General features: G+C 35.4%; 1 protein-coding gene across 5 annotated transcripts in view; it reads left to right on the top strand.

The window, feature by feature from the left end:
- ADGRB3 (adhesion G protein-coupled receptor B3) overlaps positions 1–13,657 on the top strand; it is a 685,483-nt gene that overhangs the window by 261,050 nt on the left and 410,776 nt on the right. For 4 of the 5 annotated variants that reach the window (XM_032484465.1, XM_032484463.1, XM_032484464.1 and 1 more), the window contains 2 exons: positions 1,434–1,544; positions 7,554–7,715. In XM_032484465.1, the coding sequence (XP_032340356.1) occupies positions 1,434–1,544; positions 7,554–7,715 (273 nt within the window). The remainder of the gene's footprint in view (positions 1–1,433; positions 1,545–7,553; positions 7,716–13,657) is intronic. The other variant, XM_032484467.1, reaches the window with a different exon arrangement.

Here is a 13,657-nt window from a genome sequence, read left to right as displayed (position 1 = left end):
GTTATGAAAATTCCTGTTTCCTGCCTAGGATTTTATCTAAACTGACAAAAACAAACACACATTTAGAGTTCTCAAATTTCTCATGAGATGTTCTCCTGGGTAGAATATCTAGAAAGAATTTCTGACAGATCAATCCATCAGGGCCAGACTTTAATATTGATGAAGAAATCTGCCCAGATGGACAAAAACACGTGCTACTGTCTTCTCCTCACATGAAAGATGAGAGTTGTGCATACGGAAATACACTGCTTAATTGCACAAAGGGAGTTGTCATATTCTTGCAGGAGATGATTTAAAGCTTGATGGGAAAAGGCAAAATAATAAGCTGGTGAAATTATCCATTCCCAAATGTGGACATTATTAGTTCTAGCAACACATGTGCACTGTCATTGGAACACATTTTACCCAGCCTTCTTTGTCATGTATAAAGGACCTGGTCTTAAGGACCCAACAATGTTCTCGATGTAACAGTGAGCATCACTGATCCCTGCCCCTCAGTAACACCCTTCCCACAGCTACACTCCTGTGAGTCAGAACCAACTTCTCTATTCATTAGACTTGGGTTTTATTAAACTTGTTTTACGGTAATAGTGAAATAAACATGGAACTCTTGTAGAATTCTAAGCGCATGTATTAAAAAAAATACTTTATGTGGAATCTGTTCTCTTGTTCAACTTATTTTTCTCTCCCCATCTGTTTCTGAGATAGGCTGAGACTTTTTTCCCTTTCTTAAGAGGTATCCTTTTCAAGGATTAAATAGCAGAAACCTGGAGTCATTCTCTTTTTCAAACCTAACCTTTAAATGAGAAAACACTCTTCCATGTAGTTAGAAAAGGGATGAGGAATTCTTGGGGGACCAGGCAGGTGAGAAATGAGAATTACATCAGCCACCATTTTCTGTATAAGCTTTTGAGAACACCAAGGGCAACTTCATCTTTAGAAAAAATAGTCCATCGAGTGAATGTTTACCTTAGGAAAGCTAGGTTACAGGATTACTCATTCCTTAAAAAAAAAAATGCTGAAAAACTTGTAGGGGTGATTACTCTTCAGCAAAGTAGCAGCTGTTACCGCAGTCAGGATCCTACCTCTGAAAAACAACAGTTAACACTGTGGTTGTATTTTTTCTGATGTATTGCTTGAAGACGTTATCAGAGAAGAGTACACTATTTCTGTGAACCAAGCTGACTTCAAACCTGATGTGTCATTTCATTGACTGTTATTACTGTTTCTTGAAGCCTTGTTCTTGTTTATGGATTTTTTTTTTTGACTTGAGTTTAGAAATATTCCAAGCAGATCAGTCTAGAGAATTTAGAATTGTGAATTTGATCAGTAACTTCTAGTTCTGTGTAGGAACATATTGCATGAGACAGTGATGTAATTTGTGAGAAATGTCTACACACAAGCTTTCATATATACCTTTATTCTGTCTTTAGAATTTGGAATGATGGGAGATCATACAATTAAAAGTCAGCGACCTCGATCTGTTCATGAAAAAAGGGTCCCTCAGGAACAAGCTGATGCTGCTAAATTTATGGCACAAACTGGTAATACGTTAGTTACATTTTTCTATTTATTGTTGTTAATTTAATGAAACCACTGCATGTTTCCATAATCTTTTGCTGCACATTTGTCAGTTTTTGGAGCTGATATTTTTTTGAGCCATTTTTTTTTTTCTTTGTCACCAGTTAAAGTCCATAAATGAAGTAGCTGTGAATTGAAAAGTGCACAAAAAATGTGTAAGATTTATTTTGTTTTCAGTGTGGGACATTTAGGGTTTACATATTATTATTTACTTATGTTAATTAACTACTTACAGTGTATCATTAAACTTTTAAAGAAAGTCAACAAAGTTATTTCATCAATAATTGATTAATTTAGGACTTTTCAGAATTAAATTTTTAAGTAAGACTTTAGATGATGAAATTTAATATTTAATATGTTGAGTATTTTTTTCAAATGCCATGCATCTTATAAATATTGATTGTTAAAATGTGTAGTAATAACTAGAAACTTTTTTTAGAACTTAATATTTGTTCTTTGAAAAGAGAGATTTGTTATACAAGCTGAATAATAAAAAGTTGGCAGTCTTTGATACTAAGCTCTAATATGCTCCAAATAATTAAATATCAACAAAAATGACTTTTGATTTAATTTAATTGATTTAATCCTAAATTAATTAGATTACTTCTAAATACCTCCCTTCCCAAAATATTTATATATAAACAAATAGATACATTCCTATTTTGGCTTATCATAATAAATGGGCTATAATTTCATCTCTTCAGTTTGTATGTAGTATATTCTTAGATGAAACCATGATTAAACTGTGTTATGAACATTTCTAGGTGTCACTTTTATTTCAGGAAATTGCAAACTAACAGTTTTATCTATGTCTTCAAAAAGGTTTAGACATTCCAATCTAAATGATGTGTTTTACCACAATGCAGAAGTTTCAAGTTTCAAGTACAGGACCAGCTTTTTTCCATGGCACTCAGACTGGTTTTTGATGAAATCCCCTTGAAGAATGAATATTTCTTCCTTTTGTTCCTATGTTCTTAGGATAATATTTACTCAGAACATTAGATTTGAGTCTACAACTTAAAAAAGCAAATATTCTTAATGAGTTGTGCACTTGGTAATGGGTGAGTATTTAATACATTAGTTGCAAGTAGGTCAAAGAATTTTCAGAGCAGGAAAGATGTATAGAATAAATTCTACATTAAGGACATATTTTTAGCTTCTTAAAAATACATATTGCAGCCAAATCTAGAAATGAAGAAAACCGGCTTATCTGGATTGCTTTTGGTGCGCCTTCTTATTTAAGAAAAGGCAATTAACATTTTTACTATTTGATTGAACAAGTCCAAAAATGCATTACCAGGTTTGGGCAAATTTCAAACTTCTCAATGTATTTTTCTCCTTTACAAGGAGAAGAAATTCCACTACTGGCCAGAAATCAGGATGTTTGATGCTAAACAGAGGCACAGGGCGTGGGCCACTCCGTAACCTACTCCATGTGCCATTTCCTGGGGTATTTCTAAAGCTTAGAGGTGTCCTTACTTTTTGCAAAAGAGGGGCAGGCATTCGTTGACTGAAATTCCTTAAAATTAGGGTCACTTAGTAGTAAAATGGTGAACCATAGCTTTAAATTTCCAAAAATGTAGTAAAATTAGTTTATACATAAATATTATGCAGTTTGGCCAGGAGTTTTTATATAAATTCAGTTTTTGGATTTGTCTGTGACATATACCAAGAAAATGCAGACTTTTCAGCCAAAACCCTTTTTGCAAACTCAAATCACAGAGAATATGATGTTTTTGTTAGTGAGAAATTACTAATTTCTGTTTTCATTTACTCGTTAATTTCCAGGCATTGTTTTGAATCTAATATACAGCGACATGTGATTTAGTAAAATAGATGAAATACTTATTAAATAGATCCATGAGGAGCTTTAAAATCATTTCTCCATATTGTTAACAATAACTCAAAAAGCTAATGAACTTCAAAATTAAAGTTCTGAAAATATTGATTGAATGGATTGATGAATTCATGGATAATACATATTTATTATTTCATTTTAAACAAAAGATAGTATAGGGAAATATAAATACACATATAATACTTACTTTAAATTTAAATTACTATGATACTGATAAAAGAATGGAAAACTCCATTATTTAAATAGTTTTTAAAATATGGAATTTGACACTAGACAATTATAAAGCTAAAAAAGGGGGGTTTTTTCCCTTAACTTTTTCTGAAATTCTACTTTCTTTAGTTGTTAAGGTAGTCTAAATAAATAGCTAAATGTCACACAGTAAAATTTTACAAAAATTAATTTTTAATTAAACTTCTATTTGTCTTTCAAACCAAGAAATGGATGTTATATATAAACAATGATAAACATTTGCTAACATTTACTTGAGGACAAAGAATAATGCACTAGAGGTAAAACTGAATAATACAACATATATATAATATACTTTTATATTAGTCATGAGGAAAAACAAAGCAAAAGCTATCAGACCCCATAAATTAAGAATTACTTCTCAAAATGAGTAACCCAGTCTCTTCAATCAATATGATCAGTCAGCCCTGTATTTTAAAATAAGCTTTCTATAAAGTAATAGCATGAGTGGAAATTTTTTTAGAAGAGTGATGTCTAGTAAAGTAGCATTACTTTATCAAAATAACTTGATTATTTTGGTCAGTTTGATAATTGAAAGAAGCTAATTTGGACATAAATGTACAATGCTCAAACAGCCTGGGCCAAAATGGCATTTACAGTCAAGGGAAATGAAATGGTAAGATACAGAGATTTAATATAGACATCTAAATTAAGTGCTAATACGAAGGCTTAAGACATCTTACACTTACTGATGATTTTCAACATCATAGCTATCACATGATCTAATACACATGTTTAGAAAAGTAGTCTTTTATTCCAGCTGGGGACACAGTCTACATCAGCAGTGCATAGCACGTTACTAAAAACAGAAAAATAAAATGAGAGGTGTGTTTCTAATTTCACGATTGTAACATACTAGCCACATTTTATATTACTATTTTATTTACAGCTTAAAACGCACTCTCATACATTATCGCATTTAATCCTCACAAATAGGCTGTGAGGTGGATGTATTACTCATTTTTTTGAGAGGTTCAGAGAAATGCAGTGACTTTCTCAAGGTCACAGAGCTAACATTCAGTAGCCTTCCATCAAACACGGGTCTTCTGAATTTAACTGCGATGTTTTTACAGTTTCCTTCCATGTTTTGTGTCAGGATAGAGAGTCTTAATTGTACGTTAGCTGCTGAATCCTTCTACGTGACGTGCAATGTGCCTTCTCAGCTGTAAGTTAAGAAACTGCTTTAATTTGTGCCGTCTCCCAAGACACACACACTTAAGTAGTATACTTCGTATTATACTTTAATATCTTCATATCAGTGTTTTTTTTAATCTTTCTTATAAAATATATTACCTATTTCTCACAATGCCCCAGTGTAATTGACTAGAGTGCCTTCATGCCTGCTGGAATGAGGAACTGGTGGCACTGAAATCATCTCTATTTAGTGGCAATGTCACCTGAAACTATAGATTTGAGATACAACAGGGTCATTTTGGTCGGTAGGCCAGTCTTTGAATGGCAACATTTGATCCATAGTTTGAAAGCCCATTTATGTTTTAGTCGGTTATTTCGTTTTTGATCAACAAAATGAACCATCCATTTGAGAGAGAGAAGAGAAAGAGAGTGAGTAAGGCCAGTTCTGAGCACTAATGGTCAACGTCTCGTGATCCTCGCATCACTGCCTAGCCTGGTCAGTGTCACTGTGCTGTCGCGCATTGCAAAGCACCCCCAACATTTAACTACTTGTGCAGAGACACACTTAAAAGTAGTTATTGATCCTGATGCATTGCAAAGTTTAGTTAAAACTTTTCCTGCCATGATAACAGTGTAAGGGTAAGAGAAAGACTGCTTTTGTGGAAAAACATAACTAATTGTATTCATAACCTTTACCATTTTGCTTAAGTAGATTTCACATTGCTCAAGGTTTTCTGGCTTTTAATTCATAATACACAGCCATAATATTTCTACTTCACTTAACCTCATCACAAACACAGGTTGAACTGTCACAAGAAAAATAAAATTGCATTATATTTTCCCCAAATTTAAGCTTAAGTGTTTCATTGCTAAATATATATGTGCATATATACATATATGTGTAGTTTTTTTTTAACCACTGTCATATGATTGGGTTTCTAAAAAGTAATTTTTAATATTGACAGAGTATTCTTTAGTGTAAAAGAACAAACTTTGAGGTATAGCTTTAAATATTATTCAAATGATCATCCAATAACATTTTAATGGATTACTGATAAATAAATTGGTAAAGGCAAAAAATCCTGAAATAATCAAGGGTGAAGCATAGAGGACTGCCAGGACAAACACTGATCACAACGCTGAAAAGATCCTATTTAATATGTTATCCCAGTTACCACTGTCTGTGCCCTTTTGATACATATCCAGTTATAAATGCCTTTATTGTCTACACCTCTGGGTGCATGATACAGACCAACATAAAAGCAAGTGCTTCCTAAAGGTGCTACCCAAGGTGTGGTTGAACTTGTGCTTGTCTGAGATTTAGTTGTCGTGGGCCCTCGAGGAGATAAGAAGCTTATACCAGAATGTACCTTGAACTACTTGATCAAACACGTGTTTTGTTTTATTTCAGCTGACTCTCCTCTTTTTTTTTTTTTTTTATGGAAAAAGAAATGCTCAGTGAAGAAATCAGCCAGTTGAATTACATTCTGGTCCAAACTCCTTCTGTCCTAGCATACCAATGGGTCAGCTGCCTTGAGTGGCACTGCAAATAATTTCCACATCATTTACTCACCTTTCAAAAAAAGGTGGACAAATGATGATCATATTCTATCCCTTGAATGCTACTTCAAAGGCAAATTCTAAACAGAATCTCTAAAATATAAATTGCTCCTTGATTTATATAATCGGTGATTCAAAGGTTTCAGAAACAGTCCACCAAGTGAATAAAAAGTAAAGTTTTTGAACAAGTAAGGTTAATTTAAATAGTTCCTGCCAGCAGGTAAATGGCCCAATTTTGTATCTGGAGAAAAGCAACTGCAGGTTTTCAAACCACTCTTAAAAATCTGTCCTGAACACGATGCCAGAACAGAATTAGAAGCCCATTGCCATGGTCTTAGAAATCCTTGACTTTACATCTCCATGGGGCATGACTTTAGGTAATGGCAGAACTTAAACATAGTTTCAGTGTGATGCCTACTCCAAAAAAATGAATGAATTCAGACATTCAATGACTTTCTCAGGCCTTTTTTTTTTTTTTTTTAGTGTATTTTAGTTCCATATTAAACTAATAGAAATCATAGGGGAATTGTCCTTCATTTCAAGTAAAAATCACTACTCTCATTTCATGGGGGAAATTGTGAGCAGAATTTTTTAAAATAAATTCTCACAAAATAAATAGCTGTCATGGTTTGAAAAAGTAAGGATTGCACTAAGAATAAATTATAAATGTGTCAGTGTTCAACACAATAAAAAGAGGATGTGCCCAAACTCCCAGAGCTCTGCCTCCTGCAGCGTTAGAAAGATTACACAACAAGGGGCTGAAGAAGACCACCTCAGTATAACCCTGCTCACCCACGCCAGATGAGTTTAGCCATACATTCTGCTTCCTCTTCCATCAAAGTCCAAAGCCTTACACTGGCTTGAAAAGAGTCGTTGGAACAATCACTCTTGTTGAAGAATGCTGACTGGTCCCTTCCTGGTGCCCACAGCCCAGGATGGGTGAAGCGTAGTCTCGCTAACCAGGTTAGAGCTAACTTGGCCCTTGCATCAGCGTGATGTGTGCCTCTCTGTACATTTCTTTTGCCCTGAAAAGTTTTCTTGTACCTTTTGATGTATTGTCATATTTTTACATTTAAATGATCCTTGCATGTCATGATGTTAGCTTGGTATGATGCTTACTCGATGACTATTCAAGACAGTATTTCATGCTTATTTGTTGTCTTGCACACAGGTGAATCTGGTGTGGAAGAGTGGTCCCCGTGGAGCACATGCTCAGTTACTTGTGGTCAAGGGTCGCAGGTGCGAACCAGAACTTGTGTATCACCTTACGGGACACACTGCAGCGGCCCATTAAGAGAATCAAGGGTTTGCAATAACACTGCCCTCTGTCCAGGTAGTGTTAGCAGCAACTACAACTGTGGATGTTTTGAATTGTGTCATGCTACGCATTGGGAACGATGTGTTATTTTCCTATGAACCGGGTCTAGACATTTTAATGAGAGTGATTATGTGTGATTGTTATTCAACTGTGAAATTTTATATGTCTGCGATCATTTCTGCGTTCAGAGCAGTCAAGAAATTCCATTGACTCCCTACCCACTGCAACTTTAAGCATGAAATTTCTGTACTAGCTGCTTATGGTGTTTAAGGTTCAAATAGCTTTCCTTATTTTAGATGGTAAAAAATGTCCAGTGGAAGGTTTGAGGAATTATGTCATTTGCTAGCATCCTGGAAATAAGATCAGTACCCATTGTTTAAGGCAGTGGTTGATACAGTTTTTAAGGCAGTCAGCTATTTCCTTTCCACTTATTTGACCCTTTGGGGGGGGGCAATAGTGCCCCCAGCCGAGGGCTTTCTGTTAGTTTATTTCATTCAAGTGACTGCCCTCCTCAGAGCCATCATCTGCTTTGTAAACTTAAAGTCACTAATGGAGGAAAAAAGAAAAAAGTTCTTTCATGTTAAATGGAGCACAGCATACTAGCTTGCCCACTTAGGATCAAATTTACTATGTGACATCAGTTGATGTATTCATGAATATTACACGTGTTTCCCCCACTCAGACTGCTGACTTTCATGTAGAAATAAGCACTCAACGGATTCGAAGTCAAAGCACATAATCCTGTGAATCTCCAGGTTTCTATTTCTGTGCAGCCCTTTGGTGGGTGAGTGGTTCACTCACTGGCCATGGCAGCTGACACTGGACTTGCATTCACAGCCCTTCTGGGGGCCTCCGAAGTGAGGTGGCACAGAGAAAGGGAGCTGGCACTGCAGCCTTTCATCTGCTAAGTCTTCTGGCAAGTTCCATTTCCAGAGGAGGCTGATTCCGCAGTGGCTAAAAGCAAGAGTACAGAGGGACAGGGACAATCTCACGTCCCCAGAAGAAAGGACAAGGGCAAGCCACTAGAAAACAATCTGAGGGAGGAGGGTATAGCTCAGTGGTAGAGTGTGTGCTTAGCGTGCACAGAGTCCTGGGTTCGATCCCCAGCACCTCCACTGAGAAAAACAATAATAATTAGAAAAATAAACCTAATTGCCTCCCTCTCCCCAAAAGAGTTTGTTTTTTTTTTAAAGAAAAGAAAACAATCTGGAGGAGGCCTTGTTTAATAGGTGCAGAGTTTTGATTTGCAAGATGTGAAGGTTTTGGAGACCTGTTTCCCAACACCATGATATACTGAAGGCTACTGAATTCTGCACCTAAAATAGTTTAGATGGTAAATGTTGCATTCTATATTTTTTTATCACAATAAAAGAAGAGAGAATCAGGAAAAGAAATAAAAGAGGAAGGAAACGTTGGGCAGTCGAGGAGGGAGGATGCTGCAGTGAGGTGGGTGACCCCTTTGTCACCCACCTGGGAGGCACAAAGCAGCAGAGAAAAGACTAGAATTAAAAGATAAACAAGGTAGAAGGCTACGAGGGAGGGAAGACAATTACAGAATTAGCAGGGAAAGAGCAATGATTTCCACTGCAAACAAGAAAAATCAATGAGAGTCAGTGGGAATCAGATTAGGGGGAATGATTCATCCAACGAAAAATAAAAAGATTCAGAGGAGGGAAAAATGCTTAAGGAAGTTGCGGATGGAGGGGAGACAATGAAAAAGATGACAAAAACAGGGGTCATAGAGCAAACAGACTCTGGTACATTGGGCAAGAGAAGGAAAACAAGAGCAGTAAGGAGACGGGCATTTTAGGAATTATAAAGTTTCTAAATTTTTTAGGCAAAAGGACCTCATGAGGAAACGCCAGTGGATTCTCCATTCGGTGTGGGTTAAGTGTGTTGTCTGGACTCGTGCACGAAGCTGGCCCCTGTTTACAACATCTACATTAAGGGATTCAGAGTCCAGTGCCCTCTACTGGGCAATGAGAAAAGTTTCAAGGCAGGGGAAGCTGCCCTTGACGCACTTATCTCGGCAGCATCCTTTTGAAAGAGTCAAGATCCTTTCAATGTACGAGGCTAGAATCTAATGGCAGATAGGTCCCCTAATGGGAGTCTGAGTGGGTGCTAAAGTGTTCTCCACGCTGCTCCATTCAGAACTTACTCCTCAGACACGAGTTATGAGCATTCACTTGGTTGACATATGGAAATCTCCATCCTTGTACCAGAGGCTCTCAATGGATCCCGTCAGTGGGTGCAGAGAGCATGTGTAGTGGGACCCAACTGCTCTCCCTTTTACGCCAAGTCTCATGCCCAGAAAACTGAATAATATTCAGTGATTCTAAAGTTCTTCCTCCATTTCTTAAACCTCCTACCGTTGGACCTACTGGAGAAGCACACGCTAATTACTAGTTCCTCCTCCCTTTCTCCCTTCCATACACATACAGGTTTGTCTTTCTAAATTTGGTTAAATAGTCCTGGGGATGACAAATAGGTATCTTTTCATCATTGCTATAATTCATGTTGAATTAAAGAGAATGAAAAGAGTCTTGTTGATTTCTTGTTAATTTTTCAAACATGAAGAATAATTTAACAACTCCATTATTTTAAATGTATTATAAGGATCCTGCTAGAGGAAATTGGGGTAATCTCTCAGGTGGTTATTATTTTTGTGATGAAATATTTTGTGTTCAGTAATTTGCCATGCTGGTAAATGTGTATTTTTTGATTACAGTACACAATGAAAACACTGACAGAGTGAATCTGAAACCTACAATAGGACTTTAACCAGTGTAAATTTCTTTCTTAAGTAATACTTTCTTCCCAAGAAGAAAATTATCTCAGAAATCAATAACCTACTTGTCACCCTGCAGATAATCGAGTGAACTTGGACTAATTTACGGAAATGACACAGGACAAACCGAGTATTAAAAGTCACTTTCCACAAAATATGTGGATTGATAAAATTAGAGCTTATGTTTATGTGTGCCATTAGGCTAATCAACAGTGTGATAAGTTAGTTACCTTTCACCCATTTAATTCAAACTTCAAATGAAAGGTTTTCTTAATTAAACTGCATAATAACGTATTATCTCTAATATGCATCCTAAGATACCCAGCCTTTTACAAAATTGTTGTTTTGACATTATAGTCCCTTCAAAAGACTCTTTTCACTCAGAGCAGAAAATGATCCGGATAAAAATAAAGTAAATTAGAAAAGTCGAGAGCTACATAAAATTGTGTATTTACTGTCCTGGTTTCTGACTTCCAGTTTTACGATCTCCTCCAGGGCTTCTCACTCTTGGAACTATTGACATTTTCGGATGATAAAGCTTTATTGTGGGGGCTGGCCTCAGGATTTGGGGATGTTTGACAGCATCCCTGGCCTCTGCGCATTAGATGCCAGTAGCCCCTGCCTCCCCTGAACTGTGATAATGAAAAATGTCTCCGTGTTGCCCAATGTCCCCTGGGGGGCAGCATTACTCCTGGTTGAGAACCACGGGTCTGCTCTCCATGCATTCTAATCCTTTAGAAAAAGTTTATTTAGGATAAGGAACGGTTTTAAACTTTTTTTTTTAAATATCAGTTTTCACATCTGTTTATTTCTTAAGAAAAAAAACCTTCACAAGGAGTTATTTTATACATCCCATTTTAAATCACAAGATAATTTGTATGCTTATTTAAAAATTTGTTACTAATATAATTTATGCCTTGTATATTCCCCATATCAGCTCTAGATAACAGAGTAGAGATGTGATAATATAGCGTGTCTAAATAAAGAAGAAAACTATAAAAATAGATTAATCTGATTTAAATTTCTTAGTTTTATTAGGTGCATTTTTCAAATCGACTAGCTCATTTACAGATTTTCATGCTTTTCTGAAAAATAATAATTTCTATAACAATTTTCCATTGAAGTAAATATATTTCATCTTTTTCATAAATCTTATGAAGAGCATTCATTAAATTACAAGACATGTCCTATAATTTCCTACTAATACAATGGTATCTAAAATAACAATCTATTAATGATTTTATATCCTTTTCGAATGAAAAAGAGTATTTTTTGCCTTTTAACAGTGATGTGGAGGAGTCATGAAATTTCACCAGGGAATAATAAAGATTGTTAAAAAGTAGTTAGTAAGATTACTTCTCAGAGGATCCCAGCTTCATAATGTAACTAAGTCGTCAAGGTTAAACAACATGTCCTTGAGATTTTAGAGAAAAATCTGCCAATTTAGCAGCTTTATCTTCCGGGATTTTTCAGTGTATATGGAACAATGTGATTTAAGAGAAGACAAAATGAACAGACCCAGAAAGACGAATACTGTTTAGTCTATTAACACCTTACACAGAAAATAGGGGAGAAAAGTTGGTTTTTAAATGGAGAAATTTGGTGAACTAGAAATAAATGCAAAAATCGTTCAAAGGTATACATTTCATATAACAAAATACATTCATATAAGTGACTTTTAAAATATTTTGCTATAATGAATCATATATACCTATACGTAAATATAGGTAAATGCATAGTTTTTTTTTCCTTAGACTTAAATGCAGACTTACTATTTCTTTTCATACTTACGGATACAAATTGCCTTTGGTTTTCCCAAACTTAAATGGGAAATCTGTAAACATCTTAATTTCTCTCACCCTCTTTTTTTCTATATAGTATTTTAAAAATGTATTTTCCAGTAAGTTTCACAGAAACTTAAAGAATTTTTCATTGAATGTTATATGAATTTGGCTAATTTTTAAAAATCTTTGCACATATTTTTACAGCCAGTTGGGGCAGCTAAACAGTATAAATAGAAGAGAACAGACTGGTTCATAATTAAGGGTCTCACATGTGTGTTTTTAAAGTAACAGCTTGTGTGTCAGCAGATAGACACAGAAGGTTCTAGATATACTATATTTACTCGCATAACTCCTCTGAGACTTTATGTGGGCTTCTGCTTACCCCTACCAATGCTGAGGAGAAAATGAATATTTGTGTCATCTTGTATTACAAGTTTCTCCTCCCCCTACTCATGTCAGTGGGTGTTATATCAAACATCTGCTCATGAACTTCTAAGAGTAAGGCCAGAGGTCCAGCATCAGGACAGGAACTTTTGCACCAAAGAGCACATTTGGTCTGACTTCTTTTTATCTGTACTGTCCATGGAGTGCTGTTTACTTAGTGTCCCAAGTAGGAACAACTGAGATGAGTTTGATTTGATAGTACAAGGAAGGGGTCTAAACTGTCAACCCTCATGGATGGATTTTAGTTTTCAAAAGATGTCAGGATTTATTTACAGCAGTAAATGGAGAAACACAAACTGTATTAGTATTTCTGACCGAGTCTGAATTTATTGTTCTGGCGTATTTGATGTATCGGTGTCTCAATAGTTATGTATATGCTTATAAGCATAATCTTAATTAGATCATTTTTTTCTAAAATTTTAATCAATCAAGAGGATTTCCAGGGCCATCCGGTTATTGGAAAAGTTATTGGCATCTCCTGGATTCAAAGCGGCTAGGAAGAGATTTTCATATTTTAAAACTGGGGAAAGACGAGGATCTTATGCGAGTAGATACAATTTTTGAAATTTCCCTCATATTCAAAAGACAGTGACTTTTAATATCCACATTTATAAATGGAAAAAAATACATTCATTTTCTCAAATGTGAGGCCACAAGGCTGTTTAAAATATGTACCATCAGTTTTCAGATTATTTTTCATTCTCTGACACCAGAAAATGTATGAATCCTGAAACTTTGTAAATGTTGGAAGAATTAAATTGGCCCTTATCTTTTTAAGTGCAATTTTAAACTCCAGAATATCACTCTAAGTCTAGTTGATGTTACTTTTATGTAGAAATAACTCATGATTATTTTACCATGAGGGAGACAGGTGCATTTACATTAAAAAAAAAAAAGGACATGTTTAAACTTTATGAGATAAATAACTGTTCAAATACAGA

The sequence above is a fragment of the Camelus ferus genome, chromosome 8, assembly GCF_009834535.1.
Source record: "Camelus ferus isolate YT-003-E chromosome 8, BCGSAC_Cfer_1.0, whole genome shotgun sequence".
Taxonomy (NCBI): domain Eukaryota; kingdom Metazoa; phylum Chordata; class Mammalia; order Artiodactyla; family Camelidae; genus Camelus; species Camelus ferus.
The sequence above is the reverse complement of the archived record's forward strand: the minus strand, read 5'-3'. Positions and strand labels throughout refer to the sequence as shown.